Source organism: Podarcis tiliguerta, assembly GCF_965153285.1.
Source record: "Podarcis tiliguerta genome assembly, chromosome: 2".
NCBI lineage: Eukaryota > Metazoa > Chordata > Lepidosauria > Squamata > Lacertidae > Podarcis > Podarcis tiliguerta.
In genome coordinates this window covers 48395397-48420179 of record NC_139535.1, presented here as the reverse complement: position 1 = coordinate 48420179, position 24783 = coordinate 48395397, and the positions used below count along the sequence as shown (strand labels likewise).

The window sequence follows — 24783 nt, the reverse complement described above, 5'->3', positions numbered from 1 at the left end:
GAGGTGACACGCGGCTATAGAGAATCCTGCTATAGGCGCGCGTCACCTCTCCAGCCCGTGGAGGGTTGCGGGGGGCTGCTTTAGCCCCGCGTGCGCTCTCCCGGCTGGAGAGGTGGCGCGCGGCTATAGAGGCTCCTGCCATAGCCGTGGGTCACCTCTCCAGCCAGGAGAGGGTCGCGGGACTATAGCGTCTTCGCTCCATAGGACGCACACACATTTCCCCTTCATTTTTGAAGGGGAAAAAGTGCGTCCTATAGAGCGAAAAATACGGTACATATCAGAACAAAATTTGTGTAACAGGACATACTGCTATATTAACTTCTATGCAGATCTTTATTTCTTCAGATTTAAGACCTAAATGTCTTGGCTTAGGGATATGATTATTAATACTAGATATTCTCCCTGTGTTATAACTGATGCAATAGAATCTGGTGAAAATGGTGACTTAAATTTAAGTAAGCAGATTGCTAACATCTCAGTGCAGTTCATTTTTATGGCGGTGTTGGTGGTATAACAATTTAGGGATGCTTGGCATAAACTGAGGTGGAAAATGATCAACATGATCAACTAAATTTTCATTCCACCACATTTTGGACTGGAAAAGCTGTATCTTATTTAAGACCACAGCTACTTCAAAAATGCAGCATCAGCTGAAGCTGGTCATGATTAGGTAATGGGTAAACTTTTTCATGTGTAGAAGATTTTTAAAAGTCTATTAATGTCATATTTTTTTCTTGGGGCAAGAAGTAACTTTTCTTTTTAAATTCAAACTACAGTGCAGTGCAGAGGCCACTGGTTTTAACTTCTAAATCAAGATTCACCTTTTCTGTCTCCGTCTTGGACCTAGACCTTAAGCCATATGAAAGCATTCACCATCAGTACAAACTTGATAGGAAGATAGTAAACTTCTATTTGAAGAACACACAGGCCAAAGACGACTCGGTGATGTCAAATCTCTTGAAAGAAAATGAAGACTGCACACTACTTCTCCATAAAATGTAACTGGCTAAATATTTATCAAACACAGAATGGGAATAATTAAGTTATGTTGGTTTTCTATTATTTTCAGTTGTGCTTTAAATTTATCTGCCTTTCAGAAACACAGAATACCACTCAGACTACCTTGAAGGAATGTATTTATGGTAAAAGAGTTAGACAGACATATGCACCCTACAAACCCTTAGTAAACTGGTTGCTAGGAAAGTAGTTAAGTTTGAATCAAATGACTACTGTATGAAGCAGAGAAGTGAGTATCTTGAATTTAATTCTTCAATGCAGGGAACCAGTGTTCCTATGAGGTTTGCAGATGAAACTTTGCAAACAGTAGTATGTGAACTGCTGAACAGCACTTGCTCAAATTAATTGTAAAAGTGAACCAGCTCCTATTTAAAGTAGTTATTAAGCTGGAGACAGGATATATGGTGCTGCCTAGGTTTTCAGCTTGAATCTTAATATTTTTTAGTCTTGTGACAAAATATGAGTTTGGTTGTTTCCAAAAATGGTATTGTAGTAGCCATTCTAAAAAAGCGATTGGAATACATGCGAGTAAACTTACAAAACAAAGGAAACTTAATGGTATAGAGAAAAACAGCCGCGTCCTTACTCAAATAGGTGTTGCTTTTAAAAGTTCACTAGAACGATTTAATTATGAAGCTCTTTCAAATGGTCCAGTGTTAACACAATTACATTCAATTGTCCCCCCGCCCCCCGATATTTTTAACTCCATGTAAAATAACTATACATGTGCCTCATTTATATACAGAAACCTTCCAGTAAAGCAAGCCATCCTGTGTTTTCCTGCTGTGGGAAGCATTTGTGAAGTTAAAGAGTGGCGTTGATTTCCCCCTTCTACATTAAACACCTGCAACTCTCCCAGAGCTGGGTAAAATAAAGTCATTGCTAATTGAGATGTTCCTCAAAGTGAACTCTATGAATTTGAAACTTACCTCACATTAGTTATTAGTTAGCAAGGAGCATTTTCTCTAGAAGTGCCTGTGCATGATTATTACTGTCTCTTACCCTATCTTGCATACAGATAATAGGATATATGCCTCAGGTTTGGCAGGCTGCAGGGCTCATCTGCTCAGACTCTTTTCCCACTGTGCTGTGCAATGGCAATAGGCTTCTCTTATTGTATAGGAATATTACTGTTCTTATTCTGGCTGCGTGACTTGAGCCTCTGAATTCAAAATGCTGGAAAGGCAAGTCATGTCATGGGCTTTTTGTAGAACAGGAGAAACTTTCATAGGGGTTGCCTGGGGGCATGATACTTGAAGTGGGTGAAGGCTATCTGTGAGAAACCCAGATTTTAAGCTGCTTTAGCTATTCAAAAATTAGTATCTATATTCAACTGTAGGCATTTATGTTCTAACTGACATTTTGTGTGTGTCATCAGTGATCCAGTTTATTCATTGTTTTTAAGGTACAGTATCTATCCCTAAAAATCTAAAAGAATACTCCTGCCATTACCAATTAAGCTGCTACAGTTAACATTAAATATAATGGTAACATTTCAAAACTTGTATAATTTGAATACTTGTTCTCATCTTACACAGAACATAATTTTGTTAGTGTCTCTATTCATTCCCATTACTTCTAAAAACTGTCTTGTGATAGCTGTACAGCTTAATTATAAGATGTGGTTATATAGAGGTTACAGGCCTCAATTCACAGGATGTCAAGGAACCCAACTGCAGGTTAAGGCCTTTATCTAGAATAAGACTTATAACTAGGTTGAAGTTAGTAAACTGCTATGCCTAATGGTTGGTTACAATCAGTACTTAAATTTGTTAGCTGACTGAAGTGTCAGGTAATATCTTATATCAGGTTTCCTCTTGGTATGTAAAGGTTCTGCAAGGAAGACTGTCATTCCCATATTCCTGAAGCAATAAGCAAAACAAGGCAATGGCACAAATAGATGTGCAGCAATGCTTATTTGATTTTGCATATTCTGGTCAGAAGTAGGTAAAATTCTACATTTATACTCTAGGGCCAGGGAGTCAAGTGAGTTAAATTGCTGTTTAAGGGGTTTGCTTGAGGACTAGGTCTCCACCTTTTGAGAACAGCTACAAAGCTTGCTTTTATGCAAATACTGTTGCGGCACTCAAAAAGAGCAGGGAGACCTTTGAAATGGTTGTGCTACTTAACTTGGAAAGCAAAAAAACAGCAAGTACATGGGATAAGTTGTATGTGGGTCAATGATCTTGACCTTGCTATTTTCATTATAAGCAATCCTGGGACTAAAAATAAATAGGTTACATTTTGTAAATTGTAGCTATGCCTTCTGATCCATTGTACATTAAAATTTCACAATTCTATTTTATGAAAGGTTTGATAAACCTGGTTTTGCCTTTAATCACTGATTGAGGAAAGAAGCTGTTGCGATACTGAGTGAAGTTTTTTGCATCTTGAAACTTCCTTTCATTTAACTTTTCAGTGTCATTTCTAATCTAAGAATCTGTTACATATACAGCTGTGAACAGAAACTGTCACTTTTTATAAACTTGAGTTTACCAGGTCGATCTGAAGAGGTTCTAGGAAATGCTATTGAAGGGGGGGGGGAGAAACCACTTCGATTCAGAAAGTTAACTTTTTAAAAATAAAATTCACTTATCTATTTGGCATTTTGTATTTAAAATGGCTGTATTTATTTGTCATGATGATTTATATATATATGTGCCATAATTGTACAGATAGCATGTTTTATGGGTTTGATTTCTAAATGAAAAATAACTTAATGTTTATATTCAATAAACTATAGATGCATATTTTATTGTCCTGGTATTCATTTATCATTGCAAAGTGACTTGATCAGTGTTTCAATGCATGCTTGTATTCCAAGCACATGTAGTAGACTTCTGAAGCAGTACGGAGCATCTGATGCAAACTTGTTAGCTTCCACCACTGTAAGAGGGGAAAAAATTGAGTTAACAATTCACTTTAAATACTAATAATGACTTGAAATGGTCTAGCACTGCAATTTTGAATGAGGTCCAGAATTTATGCATTCATCTGTATTTAGGAAGAAAATACTTTTTTACATTAGCAGTATACAACCCATTTCTACCTCTGTGTCATTAGGATTTGTACTGTCTCTCAGGTGTGGATAAACTAAGCCTGGCTATGTACTTTCAGTTGCCTACTGGATTACCTATAAGGGGAGGTAGATGGTGGGAGTACATTCCTGTTATTTCCCTAGAAGTCTGAAGTTTTTGATTATGCTGGTTATGCTACCCTTTGCAAACTGGGAGATGGGCTTGGAAGGTGTCAGGGGTTCAGGAGCAGAGGCACAGGGAAGAGAGGAAATGGAGAGCGAGGGGGAGGAGTCTGAAGGAAATGTCAGCGATGACAACGGTCCGAGGTCTCTGAGTCTTTCCAGTGAATCGGATGATTCACAGAAAGGGGCTCCCATGGTCAGGGCAAGGGGCGTGCCTAGGGGGACACCCCAGGAAGAAGGGGCCAGAGGGGACTCAGAGAACAGCAGCTGGAAATCCGGACCAGCGTCCACACCAGAGAGCAGTAGGGGGGAGGAGTCCCAGGCATCGGGATCAGGCAGCGCGCTGCCAGCAGGAGAACATGAGGGAGGATTGACCACGCCTCCGTCGGGGAGCGAGGAAACGGTCAAGAGGAAGGTTGAAGGCTGTGCGAGCGCGCCAAGTTCAAATGTACAGGAGGGCGGCACTGTTGGCAGCCCGGATAGGGAGCCAGGTCCTAAAGCCCGACGAAGAGAGAGGGAGGACTCAGGGGGGTCAACGTCTGCGTCGGAAGAGTCCAGGAAGGAAGGAACCCCGGGGGGTAGCAGGACCCAGAGGAGAAAGGAGAGACGGAAGAGGTGGAGTAAGGCTAGAGTCTTAAACTGGTGTACAGGGGGCGGAGATTCAGACGGAGCTTCGCCGGTCTAGACCCTAGATGTAGAGCTGGGGTGCTGAGGCTTGGAAATGGAAACTATACTTCAATAAAGACTTTGTTACATTACTACCGGCTAGCGTTGGTCCTCTGTGAGCTGGGACCAGGAGCCAGCTCTGACAGAAGGATATTTTGGTTTGGTGGCTTGGATACTTTCTTGAAGGGAGGCTCCCTAAAGAAAAGGGGGGGGGCACTAGAACTATCAGTTCTACCCCAACTGCACAGGCCTATAGGTACACTAAATATATATAGTCTGTTCTCAACATCTAGCATGTCTATCACTGTATATATCTTTGTCTTATTCTAAGCTTTGGTAGTTTTAAAGACACTTTGCCTCCACACTCAAGAATGTGACTTGAGTGTAAGATAATAAATAGATGAACTAGGTATGCCGTACGAAGTTGCATAGCAGCCTCACAGGGTGAATCAATCCCTGGCTTCTGTATATTACCCCAGGATGGTTTAAATTTTAATTTCCTGATAATGATTTTCAGCGTAAAGTTTGCAGTCCAAAATCGATGTAGGGGGCATCTAACGGATAACTAATAGGATGCATGCCATATCATAATTATCTAATTTATAACTTGCCAACTGTTGCAAACATTTAATATTTATAATTTGTATTGCCTCTGTGGCTTTGCCAAACTGCCTAAGGAGCAACACTGCCAGAATTTTCACAGAAGAAAAAGGAAAATGAGGTGTTGAAGACAGGAAATCTTGGGCATCTGGCTAAAGAAAATGGTAGTGGCTGAAAATCAGTGGCAGGTCTAAAGAAATTGAGTGGAGAAAAGATGATCTCCCTGTCCCCCCCACTTCTTTTCCATCATTTCCTCACTCCAATGGGGATGAACAAAACCCATCCCCCCACTGATCTACATGGGCTGTGGGTGCGTGTTCTTGCTTTAGGGTCTGACTCCACCCACAGCTAAAATGCAGCCCCCAAGAGCTATCCAGCCTGAAAAGGGGTCATAACTTGGTTAGATGCTTGAACGGGCTGCTGCTTAAAACAAGCAAAATTAGGTCAGTTACTTTTTTATAAAAATAATAAATGTATAATGGAAATTGCAAATGTTAATAGCCAAGTTGTAATAAGGGGCAACCATAAACCCTTGAAATGTGTGTTCATTATTTGCCATCTCTGAAATTTCTTGTCAGATTGGCTAGTCTCTGTGTCACAGAGATTCCACTCCTTCAATACAGGAGATTTATAATTAATATTTTTGCTCTTCTGGATAAATGCCAAACAAATTTGATGTTTAGTTCACACTACTCAATACCAGTATTCAAGCATTTCTAAATTTGGGGACAATTCAAACAAAATATGGAGAAAATCAGCTATTGGTTGAAAGTAATTAAACCCTGTAGGTCTTGAATTTCTGTTTATGTAGGAAGTTTGGCAAGATGAAGAGGGCCTATACTGAGTGAATTGAAAACTTGCAACCCAGTATGTCCCCCCCCCCATTAGTTGTAAGTTGACAGGTAATGAATGGGACAATTATCATTTACAATTCTTTACTAAAAATCAGACTTTCAAAGGGGGTTTCAGGTCCCCAGCCTTACATTCTCAGTTGAAAATACTGAAACAGAGAGAAGTAAATTGGTTATTTGGTGGCTTAAAGAATTTCCTTCTTGGACTACCTCCCTAAACTGTGTAGTATTATAGTGGATCCAGTGGAGATTACTCCCCTTAAACAAGAAAGTCACAAATGAAGCAGTAGTCAAGGCTTCATGCGTACTACTATCACAGCTGTATTTTGATCTGATAGCCTACAGGGAATAACAAGGGCCAAGAAGCAGGAGGAAAGTAGCTGAACATCACATACCAACTGAACTAGCCAGCAAAGTCTTTGTAGGCATTTAATAAACAGATGCGGATTTTGTTGAACTACATATTATATGCAAGTGTGACATACTAAACCCATTGGGGGCTTCATTAAACTAAACTGAGCTAATCTCAGCAAGCTGCAGCTTGGGGCAGAGAAGCAGGAAGGGTGTGTGTGTGTGTGTGTGTGTGTGTGTCTCCAAGATGCTTTTTCTTTCCAGAGAAAAGGCTAAATAAGTTGCTTTCTATTTAAAACAAAGCGAACGAGGACTTTATTCTTGTTATTAATATGTATTGTGTAGTTTGTCTTTAAGTGCTGCCAAAAGAATACTGTTATCAAGACAATGAATGTTTTGCAGGATGTACTTTCAGGAATGCAAAGCAAGAAGACTTTCAGAGAGAGAATGAAGCTGGAATTAAATGGTTGGAACAAGGAAAGAAATACTTTATACAGTACTGTGTAAGCATACCTGACATTGGTATTTTGTGGAGGAGATCCAAGACTGGTGTAACTTGTCCTTCTCCATCTACATCTATCTTCCAAACAATCATTAACTCAAGTCTATAAAAGGCAAATGATATTAAATGTCAGAGCTTCAGAGGTCAAATTCTGTATTGCAAAAAACTCTGCAGTTAGCAAATACACACTACTAGGCGTATGTATACCTGCTGCTGCAGAATTTCTGATGCTAAGGAAGAATGTTATTTTGCTCTTAAGTCTTTTTCAGCCTTTTCTCTTCGGGCTGCTGCTTTAAGAGGCAGGAAAACCCTACAGTTACCCCTTCAAGAGATGTGCCTGGTACCAATTGTGTAGTTGCTAAACACACTTTTGTACACCAGGACTACCACCTCAGCCATATCCTGCTAAGGCACATTAATGCTGGGCAAGGTCAGTTGCAATGAAAGCAATTTCCTGTTCCAAGACTTACCTACCTATTGCAATTTATTCATGTAAAGGAAGGTTGGCTCATAGGAGAAGTGCACTATGGAATATGGAAGGGCACTTACAATGACTGAGTTTTCAAACAAAATAATGAAGGGTGCGTACTTTCTGGTACTAGACTTTTATCATGGCCTTGAGGCCTTTATAAGAAATGCTAGAAATTGTAAATCCACTTTGAGGATTTCAACATCTTTTTAGCGAAGACTATGAACCAAATCATTAATTTACTTTCAAATGTTGAAGCAGGTAAAGTTATGAAACTCACCTTAGTCTGCATTTTGAAGAAATGCATTTTGCAGATTCTAAAGAGATTTTATTTTGAGAAATTTTCCCTGCTAAAATATGTGTTCCTGCTCAATCAATAATACAGTGGTGCCCCACAAGACGAATGCCTCGCAAGACGGAAAACCCACAAGACGAAAGGGTCTTCCGTTTGCAGAGGCGCTTCGCAGGATGAATTTCCCTATGGGCTTGCTTCGCAAAACGAAAAATGACGAAAAAAGTTGAATTTTTTTTTTTTGCTCCAAAACCCCTTATTTTGAATCGCTAAGCTGCTAAAAGCATTTTAGCAGCAAAACCGCTAATCCCCCACCCCTTAAAAAGCCGTTTTTAGCCCTTAAATCGCCAATAGCGCTAATAGCGCTACTCGGTCAATGGGCTTGCTTTGCAAGACGAAAAAACCGCAAGACAAAAAGACCCGTGGAACGGATTCTTTTCGTCTTGCGAGGCACCACTGTATTTCTATTGCCATCAGTTTCAAATACAGCAAATTGTGTCATCATGTTTCAATACTGTGAACCTTTGAAAAACTACACCACTTTTCCATTATGTCAGTTTCTATGCAGTTGCTGCCTTGGCCTCCTTTGGAAGGAAGGAAAGGCTGTAAACAGAATAAATAAATAAATTCCACTTATAATTTATAACTATAACCATTCATCAACAACTTTCATTAATGTGTATCATAAAGCTTCCTTACCCAGGAAGGTTAGCACTTCTTAAGATCATGTAATCTCCAGATGATCCTTCGGGAAGTACTACAACATCAGGATACTTGTTCTATTAAATGTAAAAGAAGACAATACTATAGCCAGTCTGTAAAGATATTAATAGGTACAATCCTACTGATGAGCCAAATATTAGTTATAGCCTGCCTCCCCCCACCCCCGGAAGTATACATGAGTTGAGATTCAATATGAAGTAATATTGAGTAGACTCTGGACACTGATGATGATCCAACAATTGTGATTTTCAGGTAATTATTATACTTGCATATGTTCTGAAAAATTGCTGAAGACAGAGAGGCTAGGGCCTAGCATAGCAGAAGATCTACACCTAAGTCCTAATGCCAGCTTCTCTGTTGGGAGGCAGGGGAAGATGGGGTTCCTGCTGCAGGCGGCCTCCCTGCCTTCCCGGCCACCTGGTACCAACTACCCTGTGAAGAAGATACAAGGAGGAGACAGACACCAGATGCCTGCTCCAGATGCACGCATTTTGTTTGGCTTTTTACATATCAATTTGCATTTCATAAAAGTTGTGAGCTGTTCTGAGGACTCCAGTTGAAAAGGAGTTATTTACATCTAGTAAATAAATACAATTCTGAACATAAGGGCAATGTAGGAAAGTTGTGATATGCCAGATCAGGCTGTTTGTCCATCTATTCCATTACTGTCTCATCTGACCGGTGGTTTATCTCCAGAGTATCAGGCAGGAGTCTTCCCTGCTATCTGCTACCTTATTCCTTTTATTGAAGATGCCAGGAAATGAACCTGCATCTTTCATTATGCATAGCATGTGGTCTACCACCAAGTTATGATCTTTCTAGACTGAACATAGATTCAGCCTGGTAGTGAGAAGGAACATCTCTTTGGAAGCCTCTTTATGAGGCCTCCCTCTCCAGGACTTAGGATGATCCGAGGCAGCAGGTATTTGTGAAATGTAGTTCCCCAAGGCATCTGTGCCCATGGTTTGAACTAGAATTCCAAGGCCTTCTGATGGGTAAGGTGTAGTGTGCACGGATGATGATACAACAATTGTGATTGCACAAAAGACCACTTGAAAAATTCTTATGGGTTGGACATAATGAGACAAGGTGATTTTTTGCCAGTGCCTCGTGCAACCCTCTGGTATGGCCTCCCCACAACCCTCTGTAGCAGGTTTTAGTTGGGCATTGGGGGCTGTAGGGAAATTAGCAAATATGGCCTCCCCACTTTTCCTCCAACAGAGTTGTTCAGTTAGTGGATTTCCACTCTCACCAAGTCTGGATTTAACAATATAAAAACAACTATCTGACAGCCCTGTTTAGGGAAGTTTTTAATGTTTGATGTTGTAGCTTTTTTATTATTATTCTGTTGGGAGCCGCCCAGAGTGGGTGGGGTATGTATGTATGTATAAATAAATATTACCATACACCCACATTCACTGGGAAAAAAGTCCAAGTACAGCAGACTGTTTCTGCTATGATAAAAAAAACCCTTTCCATTATTCTTTATTTTGTGTCCAAGTAAGAGGAAGCAAATACTTCTACAGGGAACTTTATATGAGTGTCATGAAACGAATTCTCATATAATTACTTGTGTGTGTATTAGATCACTTTCAGTTTACCATGCTTGCAGAGAACTTTGAATTGCATCCTTTTTTTTACACTGTACAGTACTTGGATTTATATCCTGATCATATAAACAAATATAAACAAACAAACTGAAGTGATCACTGGAGCTATTATTCCTGAGTAACTGCTGCATTAATAAGCATGATCTAAGCTGAAGATCCTCAAATTGCTATGATGTGTTTACAAAAAAACCAACCCACATTACAAACAAACAAACAAAAACAAACAAACAAACCACTTTCTTCCTGCTTGATATTTGGCTGGTTTACAGAGTAAGAAATATTGTGAAATGTGAAAAGAAACTAGTTTAAATTAGTTTACACAGATCAAAGCAGGAAGAGAATAAATGGTAGTGATAAAGGGTCAGGATGTTTCTTTGAAGTGCACTGGAGACAAATCATTTTGCAAGATCCTATCTACATCTGGCAAACAGAAATGGCTACCACATGCTCCCTTTTATTGTTGCTTGGGAATACAATACATTAAACTGCGATCTCAGTGTAATGTGCAGACCTTGCTGCTGGAATCCATATTGTCAGGAAAACAAGAAAAACAAAAGATCTTGCACTGAACTGAGTAGTGACAAGAGATTTATTACAAAAAAGGCAGATAACTAGTATGCTATTTTACTACAGTGAGAAAAGCATGGAAGATTATGATGCAAAATTATGATGCTCAGTACCTAGGCCCAGGGAAGTCCACCCTTCCCTCTTCCCAATAAAACACTGCAAACTGCAGTATGCATATGATTTTGTGACATATTCAAATTGTGGTTACCTAAGTCAGCAGATTTGGGTCATGATCTAGAGGTGTTTATGTACTGGACTTTTCCAGTACATGAGGAGTTTCCTCCTCGGCAGAGTCTTCTATAGAACCCCCAGTGTTTGGAATTTGCTTACATAAACTTCTACTGACAACACAGACTATTTTTGCAAAGGCTGTAGGCAAATAAAATGCTAGACTTCCTCAAACAATGAATATAAAAAGAAGGGTTTTCTCAAATGTTTTCCAACCTTAACTTGAATGGTCAGCAACTGAGCTGGCAAAGGAAGGTGAAGGGCAGACAAAGAAAGGGAACCCACAACAACCCACAATGGTTTTCTCATGATTATTTCCAGAAATCTTATTCCAGTACGGAACAAACTGGATGGTTAAAGAAAAGAACAAGGATCAAAGGAAGGAAAGAAGGATAGCATTTTTCTTTGGCTGGTATCTCAGCTGAGGGCCTGTAGTCAACCACTGAATAAGTCTTGCTGCATCAAGTCCTGCTGGACCAAGCTGTTTTTTATCTTGTATTTTATTCTGTGAACTTCCCTGAGATCTTTTGATGAAGGGCTGTATATTTCCCCCTTTCAGACCTTGTTTCCTTCCTGTGCCCCCCCAATGCTATCTGAGGTTCTACCGCCCTAACAAAAGCCTGCCCCCTAACAAAAATCCTGGCCACGCCCATGCCCCCTCCCAGTCCTACCGGTAGAAAGGTAGCTATTTAAATGTTTTCTTTGTAAATTATGACTGGTAGCCACTGGTAGCCTTATCCTCCATGAATTTGCCTAAATCTCTTTTCAAGCCATTCAGGTTGATGTAAATCATAACATATGTAAGAATGAATTCCACAGTAACAGTGCACTGTATTTCCTGTTATCTGTCCTGAAACTTCCAACGTACAGCTTCACTGCATGACCTCAGCTTCTGCTATCATGAGAGACCGAAAACTTCTATGTACTTTTTCACAGCATTCCTTATTGTCTTTTTTCATTTCTTTTGTCAAAGTTTGTATTTCTTTTTACTCCCTACATTTAGACAAAACTTCTATTTTTCAAAGGTAGCCTTGTTGTGCCCAGATAGCTCCCTTTACTCTTTGTGGCCCTGGTCTGCAGTATACATTCTAGCTGAGTAGAATATCTAGCAAGAATTACAGAGAAATTTGACCTGCTTCACTTTCCCTTTCAGCTTCCTTTTTACCAATCCCGTCATTTTTGGGAAGCTTCCTTTTCTGAACTCAAAAGTTACTGGACTTCCTTGGCAATTTCCCCACATAAATATGTGTTGAACCTGATAGCACTGGGGTCATTATTAGTTTAATAGCACTTACATCTCACACCAAGCCCTGGGCATAAGCCATAAATAACTAAAAACCTAGCTACAGACATTGGTTACTTTGGATGATTTTTGCAACTTCAACTTCCTTGACATGTTCCTAAGACAAAGGAAATGGATTCCCCAACAAAAAGATCTAGAATATTCACAGGGTATTTTTCAACAGAGACAGAGATTCACGTGTTGACAACCTCCATTCTTAGAAGTCCTGGATAAAAAAATATGATTGTGTTAGGATTTCCTCACAGGAATGAAAAAACTTTCATATCCAAGGTGAAAAGCAATCACTCATCTTTTAATGTTTCTACACCTTTGGGAGATAACAAAGAAATATCTGTAGTCCACATTTGATGAAACAGAATTGAAGATTTCCAATAAGACACATGTTTCAGTTTAGCACACAGACAAACCCAGCTGTGGTATGCATATTTGTTCCAAACAACTTTTGAAACTGTCAGTTTTGAGAGAGATCCTGCCCTTTTAAGGTCTGCATAGAAGGGAAAGTGATTCTGAGAGAAGACATGTCAGTCATTGCAACCCTGTAGTTGGAAAAGCCACCCCTAGATGCTTTTAGGTCTCGGCCTGGACAACCTACCCAGAGCTTGTTCCAGATCTCATGTAACTGTCCTCAATTTCTTGTTCCCTTTCAGAAGATGCCATACAGTCTGCAGAAGCTGCATATTGATGTGACACCTATCTCTTCTCACCTACCTTCCACTAGCTGCTGTCGAGACAATAATACTATTGAGCAACAACTAATTTAACTTATTGCTAATTTAACTTATTACGCTCTGGCTCTTAAACTCCTGGATGCTCTAGGAACACCTAGCTATAAAAATAATGTTCTAAACATTTTGCTAGTGCTGGGAGAAAGCATTTTCAGGCAGTGTATATTATTTTCTCACTCACCCAAACTGAAAGCCTAAAACTGATATCCTGATATAATTAGAGCACACTGCTTATAAGCTTGATGTGGGACATGTGGTTGGGTGTCCTTCCTCTTATATAGACTGCTGAAAGCAAATAGCTGAGTAGTAACTTATCATGGTGTACACACAAGGGATATCTGGTAAGTGTGTACTCTTCTGGAAAGTGGCGACTCATCTCTTGTCAGGAGAATACAGATGACTGGCGGTCACATACAGTGTGGTCAATTATCATTTGGTAAATGATCACCTATATTCACCCCCCTTTGCAGATGTAGAACAACCAGAAGAAGGGCGATGGAGAAGAATCATCAACAGAGACTGCTTTCCAAAGTTAGACTCAGCTGTCATATGTGTGAAGGCATGCAGGCCTCTGTTGAACAACTCCACTTAGGTAGATGAGAACAGTTTCCTAATCCCTTTCAATCGCATTGATCTTACAGTGGATTGGACTTTGCTTAAAACAGAGGTGGTTAACCTTTGGCTTGCCAGATGTTGCTGGGCTGCAGCCCATGCTGGCTGGGGCTGATGGGAGTTTGAGTCTAGTAACAGCTGGATGGCCAAGATTAGCCACCCCTAAATTAAAGGGAAATTTTCCATCCAATAAATCTGTGACCTAACTAAATAAAGGAGAAATGGGAAGCTAAACTTTAAAAACAACGCTGTGAATGCTTCACAATCCATGAAAAATATGTTTCTCTAGTTTCAGTGCCAATTGTATTACAGTTTCAAGGACTTTTTAAAGGGTAGGCAACTGATTCATTCTACAACTCAGCTGGGTTAAAAAAAGTGCATGTCAGACACCTCAGAATGTACACCGTTTTTGTTATTGGAGTAGATGAGGAAATGGAAAGTATTTTTGGTTGAACCAAACACTTCACTTCATTTGAAAATCCATTATTTTTCCAGGATCTGGTTATACTTTGCAGCAAGTTAAGAGTTTAAATGGATGTTCCTGGGATTTTAGAAACATTAAGTAACTGCCCTGTCTGGAATTGTTTTCCAAGTCTCACAAGCACTGTCAGCTACAACAGATGCCAAAACCAAACTGACTGAGTAAGAACTTTAGTTTGTACTTGCTAGTTGATTTTTTATTTCTTATTACCTTTGTGCCTCTCCCACTCCCAACATAAAAGTTGTGTAAAATGTAGAATCTATTGAGTTGGAGATTTTTGCATAATTGTAACATAATCCCAGGGTATATTCTGGAGGCACACGAAGCCACCATCTTGCTGAAGATGAGCAAGCAAGATAGAAAAGCACCTGGAATTTGCGTGTATACTTTGGGTCCTTGATAGAAGAAAGGCCAGATAAAAATGTAGTAATTTTTTTTGGAAGTATACTTATTTCATAATTTTTTTACACCAGGTTTATATCCACCCAACTCTTTGCTGGATTATGGTCAATATCTATGGGAAGTTGTATATCACATTCTTTTCAGCACAGAAAATCTCATCAGAAAGTGGATGGAACAGCAAAGTGATAGTACAAAAGGACTTATTAATTCCTATAGTGCTATGGTCTGAAAAAGTTAAAGATCCATTAATTGCTTTTTCAGGTCACACCCCTTCACCACAATTTAGCATTTTGTAATGGGAATGCTGTGTGATTATTTGCAGTCCATGTGCTATTGCTGTCATCATGACATATTAGAATCAAAGAAAAGCAATCTGAAATTTGACTACTTAAGCTCTGTACCACAAATTTAAATTTAACATGTCGCAACAAATGTAGCTACTGAAACAGCAATACAAAACAAGAAAGAAACAGCACACATAGGGTTTGTGTGACTTTTACTGGAAAAAGTGATGGATTAAGACTTAAACCTCAAGGACTTTTAAATTAAAATCATCTGAACAAAGAATGTAAATTAAAAAACATGAATGTTATAGCTTAAATACAATTACATAGTCAGCAGTTTTTCATAGAGCAGACTAGAGGATTGTTTAGTATACAGCACATGGAAAATATTAAATGTAGACACCACCACCACCGAGAATTTTATAAGCTACAGAAAGTAACACACATTTACAGACACAATTCCTTTAATTTCCAAGGGGAAGCTGTGTTAGTTTGTTGGAAAAACAACAATAAGTCTTTTGGCACCTTAAAGATTAACAAAATAATTTAATATGACATAAACTTTTATGGACTAGAGTCCCCTACATCAGATGAATGGAGTGCAACCCTCATTTTACCTGCAACTGAAGGTGACACTTCATGCACAATCAATTATGCCCTATTTAGATATGTTAGTTTTCAAGGTATCACAAGACTTTCCATTATTTATTTCCTTAATGGAAAGCCAGAGTATGAAATTCTATAACCCATTCTATTGATGTGCTGTTTCCTCAACTTTGAAACACAGTGTTGGTAGTAGGTTACCTTACTATCTCACAGATGCAACAAATGTGCAGAGGTGCCAATCCTCAGAGCCAAGGCTTTCCTACCCATGGAACATCCAATGAGGCTGGACTCACTGAAAAGGGTTAACTGTAAATAATCTGAAGTAAGCATTGCTTGTTAGATTAAAAACCAGACCTTATAGGTTCATTAATCCTTGTTGGTTATCTTGGATTTCAAGGGCTGTTCCATGCCTAGCATTCTTATGCTTAATAATTAAGACTGGTGTTCATACAAACTTCTGTGTTCCACTGCATTAGCAGATTCCAGAAGTGTGGCTGTGTTAGGCTGTTGTAGATTTAAATCAAAAGTTTTTAACCTACTAGAGCATCGTTTATCTGATAGATAACTTCAAAAATATATATTAGCCTAGGTTCTGTCAGTTTAAATGCTAATTAGTCACAAGAATGTACAAAATATAGCTGTATTGGGTGGGGTGGGGTGGAAGAAGAATTAAGATCCAATTTGTGGTTGGGAAGAGTTAAGATACTGGTGCCAAGAAGTTTAGAATTGTTTTCATGTCTTTTCCCATGCTCTTGGGACAGACACAAATGATAGTACTTACCCAGTTTACTGACTCAGAAAAATCCCTTGATAATAATTGTGGTTTTTTTAAATTATATATAACAATACATTAGTATTATTTGGAAGGAAATATACTATATCATCAGCCAAGGTTCCAGTTGCTATTATAAAAGTTTTTATAAAAGACTCTTTCTCAGGAAGGAAGGCCACTTCCCCAAGGAGTTACCGTATTTTTTGCACCATAACACTCACTTTTTTTCCTCCTAGAAAGTAAGGGGAAATGTCTGTGCGTGTTATGGAGCGAATGCCTACGGGTGGCGGGGGGATCTGCTGCAGTCGTGAGCAGAGGATCCATGGTTCCCCTTCCTTCCCTCCTCCGTGGTTACAAAGCATGGATCCACATGGATCCTCAGGATTTTTGCATTGGGCTACTCCAAACTCACTGTCAGATCACATGTCTGTGGCCACAGCATGAACCACAAAAATCATATATCCACTATTTCATTTAGAATATTTTTTTTCTTGTTTTCCTCCTCTAAAAACTGAGGAGTTAGTGAACAGAACTGAGCAAACCATCATTCTCTGTATTATTCACTGCTTTAAAGGGACAAGGAAAACGAGAGTAGTCCTTCCTTTCATACTCTTAATAGAAATATGGCATCCTATAGTCAGGGCTTGAAGTTACTTGTCTCTCTCACAGTTGTAAATATAACAAAACTTTCTCAAAAGGGCTGTCACATGATGTCTTTCCAAACGAAAGATACTTTTGACTTCTTTTGACACTAAGTGTATTCATGCAGAGGACAATAAATGGCAGAAATAACTGAAAGAGATACTATTGTTGTACAAGTTGCCTAGCAACTAAAACAGAGATATGGCACAGGAATGCTTTTCAATGCCCTTAGTGCAGCACTTCAGAGGCTGGGTATAATATTCATCAACTTGGTATGAAACTATTCTAAAATGTTGTTTATGTACACATTCCTGTTCAAGGCTTAAGTGCACTGGACAAAAGGAGGGTTCCCCCTCCCAACCCAAAATGAGATTCTGTAGGCTGCTTTTAAATAGCTGCAGAAACACTATGCCAAATTTACGTAAGAAGACTGTACTACGACATGTACTGAAACTTCAGATTTTGTGGGAAACAACACTGTTCTCTAGAACATTTTAAAAAGTAGTAATGCATTTTCAAGACTGGCAAATTAGAAGTCGTTCAGAAGAGAGCTTTGAAGATGTGGGGTAGGCTTAGTTTAGTCCTAGAACAAACTATATATTAGGAGGCTTACTTTGGTCAGAATCGAGTATATACTTCCAGGTAAAGGTAAAGGGACCCCTGATCATTAGGTTGAGTCGTGGCCGACTCTGGGGTTGTGGTGCTCATCTCGCTTTATTGGCCGAGGGAGCTGGTGTACGGCTTCCGGGTCATGTGGCCAGCATGACTAAGCCGCTTCTGGCGAACCAGAGCAGCGCATGGAAACATCTTTCGAACTGCTAGGTTGGCAGGAGCAGGGACCAAGCAATGGGAGCTCACCCCGTCGCAGGGATTCAAACCGCCAACCTTCTGATCGGCAAGTCCTAGGCTCTGTGGTTTAACCCACAGTGCCACCCGTGTCCTTATATACTTCCAGAGTTAATGCTAAATACATTACTTCTGGTAAATGAGCCATCATAGCCACCAGAGGGCCATGAAAATTTGTGTACCAGGCCTTTTAAACTCAGCTTCCCATAGAACTTATATTCCACTTTCCCCCTCCACAAAGGAATTGCTCAAAGTGGCTTACAAATATAAAGGCAATCATAAGAGCACAACTATTAAAACACATTTGAGATGCTGATATTGCTTTCATATCAATACTTTGGCATAGTCTAGAATCATAAACGCTTTTTTTTTTGGCTAAAAGAAACTTCAACATTTCTTCAATAAGCTTTATGAGGCTTGTAGAGCTTATTTTCTTGTTGTTAAAGAGTGTTCAGGTACCTTTTAAATTATGCACACATGCCTTAATATTGGAGGGAATTGCTATCAAGACTAACTCAAACCATGTCTGAAGTTTCAGGTAGTCTGGATGCAAGTTATTGCACTTCTGAATATTATGTGCAGCATAATGCTATAAAATTTTCTTGATGAAAAGCTTGGGTAAATTAAAATAATTACCTCAACACTTGGCATTCTGTGTTAGATCCTGCCTTTATGCAACAGATATTGTCTAAAAAGCCCAAGTTAACACTAACATCATTGTCATGAAAGAAACAAGAACAGCTTTTAAGCTTGAGCAGTTTTTCAGGAATGCAACCCATTTTCTTTTTGTCCCAAAGAAGATATTTGTGATATGAGAGAGTTTCATTACTTTGTTTTCCCCCAACTCATACAAATGAATTCCAACTCTCTCTCTCTTTTTTAGACCCAAAGCTTCATCTGGTAATTTAGTATCACAGGCACTTCACTTTGTATATCTCTTCAGGTTGTTTTACATAGAGCAAAGTAATTAAATAATGTTTTCTCTGTATGCACTTTTGATGATGATCACAAAAATGTACAACAGTCTTATTAACTAATGTGGTGGGTACTGCCGAGATTATTATTTTTTAGATTAGGCATTTGACAGAAATTGAAAATTCCTGAGTTATGGTGAGGATGCCATCATGAAAACAATCAAGTGACCCAGTCTTAAATTTGGATGTGTTGCCCAGAGACTTTGAAATCCCTGATCAACAATAAATATCACATCACATATACAATATACTCATATCACCAAAAGGTTCCAATCTCGCTTTAGATGCAGAGTTGCCAGCTGGGATTGGGAAGAGTTTTGAGTGTATCTCAGAAAGGCTGAGACAACCAGTAAAATGCGCTGGTTAGTCTGAATGTCTGGAGTACAGGTATGGTGAAGAGGGAAAATATATAGAGAGAACACTTCCCATGATGTGATTCCCCTTGTTCACAACCCCAGTGTAGGCTTGGGTACTGCATGCCCTGCAAGCAGAAATAACCTGAATGTGGAACTCTGTCCCAGATGGCCCAGACTTCTGTAGTGAGATTCTAGAGACCTTGCCATTTCCTGCTCTGGTTCTGTGGTTCTGTGGTATGACAAGAAAGGTGGGCTCCACATACACATTTGCCTTTGGAGGCTGAATGAAGATGCCAGTGACACAGTGTCCCACAATCCCAATGAAGGCCTCTGCCCTCTGTCATTCATGCCTATGACTCAAGGAGTGGCTCATGGTAAGAGTACAAACTCATCATGTAATGCCATCTTTCACAAACACAAGAAGGATATTACAAATTTAAGTGCAAATATTCTGAATAAGTTGAAGGGAGAACTATTACTTTATTGATTTATTTCACTATGGGTTGGAGTCTGAATTTATTATCATGGGCTGAATGGAGTTCTACTCATCCCAGCACCACCTCCCATGCTGTTCTGGGATTGTTCAGGGGGGTATTTTTACTTTAAGCAATTTTATCACAAATCTTCAAAGACAGGGAGGGTTGAGTTTCAAATATGCTGTTATGAAAGAAGAAAAAGTGTTTTTGAGAAGCTCAGGGATCAAAGCTGAGAATTGGTTAGATGAGGTTTTCTGAACTCTCTTGCTGGGATAACTGGGCAATATCACCATGTGAAAAATATCAGAAAGCCATAAATTAGCTATTAAATTCCTGTACTTCTTTGAATCCTATTGAATCTTTGTCTAAAGAAAGCAAATTCTTCCTCATATGTACGCACTAGACAGTTTCATGTTGAGCTTGAAGAGTCTTACTTTACAACTGAATGTTCACATGCTATGACTACATATGTTTCCTATTTATTCATTGATGAGATGAAAATCTGACTAAAGTGCTTACTTTGATGTTTAGTGTTAAATCAAAAGCATATTAAATGTACTAAACCAAGGTAGAATATGCTTCAAAAACAATTTGAAAACCTGTGAGAAATTTCTGATTCCTGTAGAAGTCAGTGTCAGAATATGAATTATATATATTGGATATGGCAGAGTAGATACGATTTATGTCCTGACACTTCTACATTTTCAACCCAAGGCTTGCATTTCCCTATGAGCAACTTTTCAGAGGCCAAATGCCAGTGGTGAACATGGCCAGAGGCAAATGTGGGTGAGGTAACTGATGCAACTCTTTTGTTTGAACAGTAGGCTACATTTCAGCCATGAAAAAGCCAGAGGCTTCTACACTCCCTCCTCATCTCTTCATCTTCCATCCAGGCATTATCACACTTCAAGTACACATTCCAGTCAGGCAAAAGCACTCAAGGAGGATGCGGAGCAAAGTCAGTGAGGAACTGTGGCTTGGGAAAGAGGTGTAGCCTAGGAAATTTCCCAAGAATCTGGTAGAAAAGCTGGGAGGAATGCATTTGTCTTACCCACCTTCTAGGCCTTAAGTTCCCTGCATAATTATAGCGAGTTCCAGAGCATAATTATAGCCATTCTGGGTGGATGCTACAGACTTCTGATTCTATTGCAATTAGAAAATAGTGTTGGTGGCATCCATTTGTCTCGGGAGACAATGGAGGAGTGCACATTTGGGGGTGAAAATGGAATCCTGCAAACTGTTCAGTTGGGAAAATTTACATTGCTGGAATGGGAAATTCTGTATCTGTTACTGTTCCAGAAATAGCTGTTCCCCGTGTGTTTCTGGAGGATAGTGAAAATGATTACTTTAATATTTGCATTAATTTTTTTAAAAAACCAATTGATAATAGAAGTAAATGTGAAGCATTTTACCACACACAGTAACCGATCCAATCTAACAGTGCAATGTTTTACACATCTATTCAGAAGGAAGCACCACTAAGAACAAGGATACTTTCATGTCCTATTTGTGGGTTTCTCATAGACATCTGATTGGTCACTCTGGGAATCTAAATACTGGACAAGATGGCTTAGACTGCATAGAACTGTAGCCTAAAATAATCATGTTCACACTTACTGGGAATAAATTCCATTTATATTAATGGGTATTAATTATAAACAAGCATGCATAAGTTTGTACTGTATTTTTAATAAGCATATAAATATTGAAATTATACATTTGTAAACATAAATATATAAAGACAAATGGGGCCTGCAACAAAATGTTGCAGTATGGAGTGCTTCTGTTCAGAGTTGCAGCAACTCTATTCCATTCCTTCTCCAATGCAGTTTGCTGTCCACCCGGCTTTACAGTCAACATTACATGGTCATTTATGCCCAGCCCTCATTAGACTGCTTTTGGTCCTGCTCTTAGGGTTGTCTCCTAAAGTTTGTACTTCTGCAAACCTTGGGGCTCTCCCAAGCCTAGTGATACCTACCTCCTGTGAATGGGTGCTGACATTTTGGCTACATAAGCAATGGTACTCACAGCCTGAATACTGCAAATAGAGGTAATGATAGCCATGATTGTAAAGGAGTGATTCATGGGGCAAACAACAAAAGACTGTAATGGGAGAGTTATGTTTAGTTTTTAGTTAAAAGACTTCCTTCCAATAGCATAGTCTTTTAATAAATGGATTTCGAATGGAGTCCTAATTTTAGCTTATTTGAAGACCATGCAGCACGACATATAGGTCAGAGAGACAGTAAAAGGTGATTCTGTGGGATATATTTATTCTGAATGTATTTACAGAGGTACCTCGGGTTAAGTACTTAATTCGTTCCGGAGGTCCGTTCTTAACCTGAAACTGTTCTTAACCTGAAGCACCACTTTAGCTAATGGGGCCTCCTGCTGCCGCCACGCCGCCGGAGCATGATTTCTGTTCTCATCCTGAAGCAAAGTTCTTAACCCGAGGTACTATTTCTGGGTTAGTGGAGTATGTAACCTGAAGCATAAGTAACCCGAGGTACCACTGTATTTAAGAATGTAAGCAAAATAGTCTTTTATGAAGTGAAAGGTGTCCGGCTCTTCATGTTTTTGTATCTGCTCAAAAACCTGAGTCATCTGAATTCAGACTGAAAATAACACGATTCATTTTCTCCTTTGCCATACTCCAGTCCAGCTGTTTTCAGTTTATTTCACATGAACCAAAAAGGCTGTTTGCAAGCTCAAAACTTGTGTCTGTAAAATTCCCAGCCCATTTCCCCCTCCTAAGTCAGTAGGAACTAGAGAACCTCTTGTTCACCAATGAAATCCAACCAAAAATGATTCATGACAAGTTGAAATATATATCATCCTATTCAGCATAAACAGATTCCTTACTACTACAGAAACCATACTAATTTAGAAACCTAATCTATATTATTTTCCTAACTTGAACTAAATAGTATGTCTGCAGTAATGTAATAGGATTCTTTATGCTTAAATGGCACTGCTTTATGTACCTTAGAAAAGCATTTGCTTTGAATACAGCCTCTTTAAACAGTAACCACATGTGTATAAGTATAGGATATTTTAGGTATTGTTGTAAACCTAAAATGAAGTAGGAACAAAATGGATCCAGGCAATGACCACACAATGAAAGGCCAGCAACTGAGAACTGGGCTGGGTTTGTCTTACACTATGGAATTATGAAGAAGTAAACATGATAAAGCATTCTCTGATGTGGATCCCCCAGCAACCTATGGCCCAGACCTATAAGCCGCTGTGCAAAATCAGTTCATAGAATCCAGCCCAAGGATTGTAGCACCAACCAAAGGCAGACTTAAATTCTGCTGGAAATTTCTATTCCATACCACAGATGAACCCTGACATATGTGAAATGTGTATTAAGTAAATTTTAACTGCAAAGATGAAGTGTGCCTTTCTTCAACAATGGAAAAGCCACAGCCTATCTGCCCCACCCCCCAAAAAAATTAAGAGCAAGGAACAAGACTTCTAGACAGGGTTGAGCAGCAACTTTTTCTCTTAGAAACTATACATCAGGCTACAGGAACAGAGCTGCCATCTTAAATTCAATATGAGTCATGAAGCCAAGTAGGAGGGTGAAGATTACAGAAAACAACACGAAAAATATATTCTTTTTAAAAATGAAAACCAATATTTATTCAAGAGTCCCGATGCATTTCAAACCAAAACATTTCTTCAGAGCAGTTCATTGCAATTCACATGTACAGAAAGCAGATCTGTCTTTTGACAACCTGAATTCCCCTGAAGAAACAGGCTGTGACTCTTGAAAAAACACCGGCTTACACCATTTTGAATTCCCCCTTTTGTCCTTGTCCTTAAATTTAACCCCAATTCTTGTAAAAGAGTATTTCTTTGCACCCTACTGTGCCACTGTTTTTCCTTTAGGCCTTGTATGGCACAGTTGTGTTGTAATACCATGTCACATATTGACATGCGATCATCAAGCTGTTCTCTGATTTCTAACAGCCACAAAACAATTCTACAACAGAATGGCACACATATTCTACCTATTTTCAAGCACAACCATTTTAAAAAGATTGTTTGTTCCCATTTGTAGAATTACTTCAGTTCTCTTGGAAAGAAACTTGTTTTGCAAAGAGAACAAGTGTTAGCAAGCATGGCACAGATTCTAAGATAACGTACGCATGCTAAAAAGGTAAAGGGACCCCTGACCATTAGGTCCAGTCATGACAGACTCTGGGGTTGCAGCACTCATCTCGCTTTATTGACCGAGCGAGCCGGAGTACAGCTTCCAGGTAATGTGGCCAGCATGACTAAGCCGCTTCTGGCAAACCAGAGCAGTGCACAGAAATGCCGTTTACCTTCCTGCCGGAGCGGTACCTGTTTATCTACTTGCACTTTGACGTGCTTTCGAACTGCCAGGTTGGCAGGAGGAGGGACCGAGCAACGGGAGCCCACCCCGTTGCGGGGATTCAAACCGCCGACCTTCTGACCAGCAAGTCCTAGGCTCTGTGGTTTAACCCACAGCGCCACCCGCGTCCCTTATACACATGCTGCTATTAGTCAATTGGCTGATAAAAGATATAGCTGAAAGTAGGGAAAAGGTTGTTTGCTGTACATGAGATGGTAGTCAATGAATACTCTAATTTCATTGTGTGTTTTGGCTTTAAAAATAAAATTGATAGTGTGGGATTGATTGTAAAACCAAGCAGAATGAGCACGTATCTATTCAAGGGTATCATCACCTTTGTTTGTTATTTTATGTTGCTATTGTTTGTGGGGGTTGAATAGTGGTACTCCACAATGAGCATCTGGCACAGTAAGGAAGTGCATGTGGAGTTTATCACAGTCCCTTTGTGATGGCTGGAGCTTAGGTGACAGCAGCCTTGGTGGATCAGGGCATAATTGTATGCCAGCTGCAAATTTTAATGGTTTGAGCATAGTGAATGATTCTTGAGTTCATAGTGTGTGGAGATGGGTGAATGTAATAATCTTTACCTTACTTGTTAGCTGCTGTATTGACAGTACTATTTTATCATCTATAATTATTTATAATGGTTTTAATGGTGTTTGTTAATTATGCACAGTGCTATTTTTCTATTAAAAGGGGTGCCAGCACTCACCATGAACACCTCCCTTGTTCTCTAAGAATGGCAATGGCGCCAACCTGAAAGGTGCTCTAACTGAATTTCAGTGAGTTCTGGCTGGAAAAAAACCTTGATTATATAGGCGGTGACCATTTTAGGCGCATCAAATTGA

General features: G+C 39.4%; 2 protein-coding genes across 6 annotated transcripts in view; one reads left to right on the top strand and one right to left on the bottom strand.

Moving 5' to 3' along the window:
* IPPK (inositol-pentakisphosphate 2-kinase) overlaps positions 1–3767 on the top strand; it is a 33047-nt gene extending 29280 nt beyond the window's left edge. For all 3 annotated transcript variants that reach the window (XM_083429197.1, XM_083429198.1, XM_083429199.1), the window contains one exon: positions 777–3767. In XM_083429197.1, the coding sequence (XP_083285323.1) occupies positions 777–1002 (226 nt within the window). In that variant the 3' untranslated portion in view covers positions 1003–3767. The remainder of the gene's footprint in view (positions 1–776) is intronic.
* The window catches only part of CENPP (centromere protein P), a 148659-nt gene continuing 127615 nt past the window's right edge, over positions 3740–24783 (bottom strand). For all 3 annotated transcript variants that reach the window (XM_083429238.1, XM_083429236.1, XM_083429237.1), the window contains exons 7-9: positions 8647–8726; positions 7198–7289; positions 3740–3903 (exon numbers count right to left, since the gene is read on the bottom strand). In XM_083429238.1, coding sequence (XP_083285364.1) covers positions 3785–3903; positions 7198–7289; positions 8647–8726 — 291 coding nt within the window. In that variant the 3' untranslated portion in view covers positions 3740–3784. The remainder of the gene's footprint in view (positions 3904–7197; positions 7290–8646; positions 8727–24783) is intronic.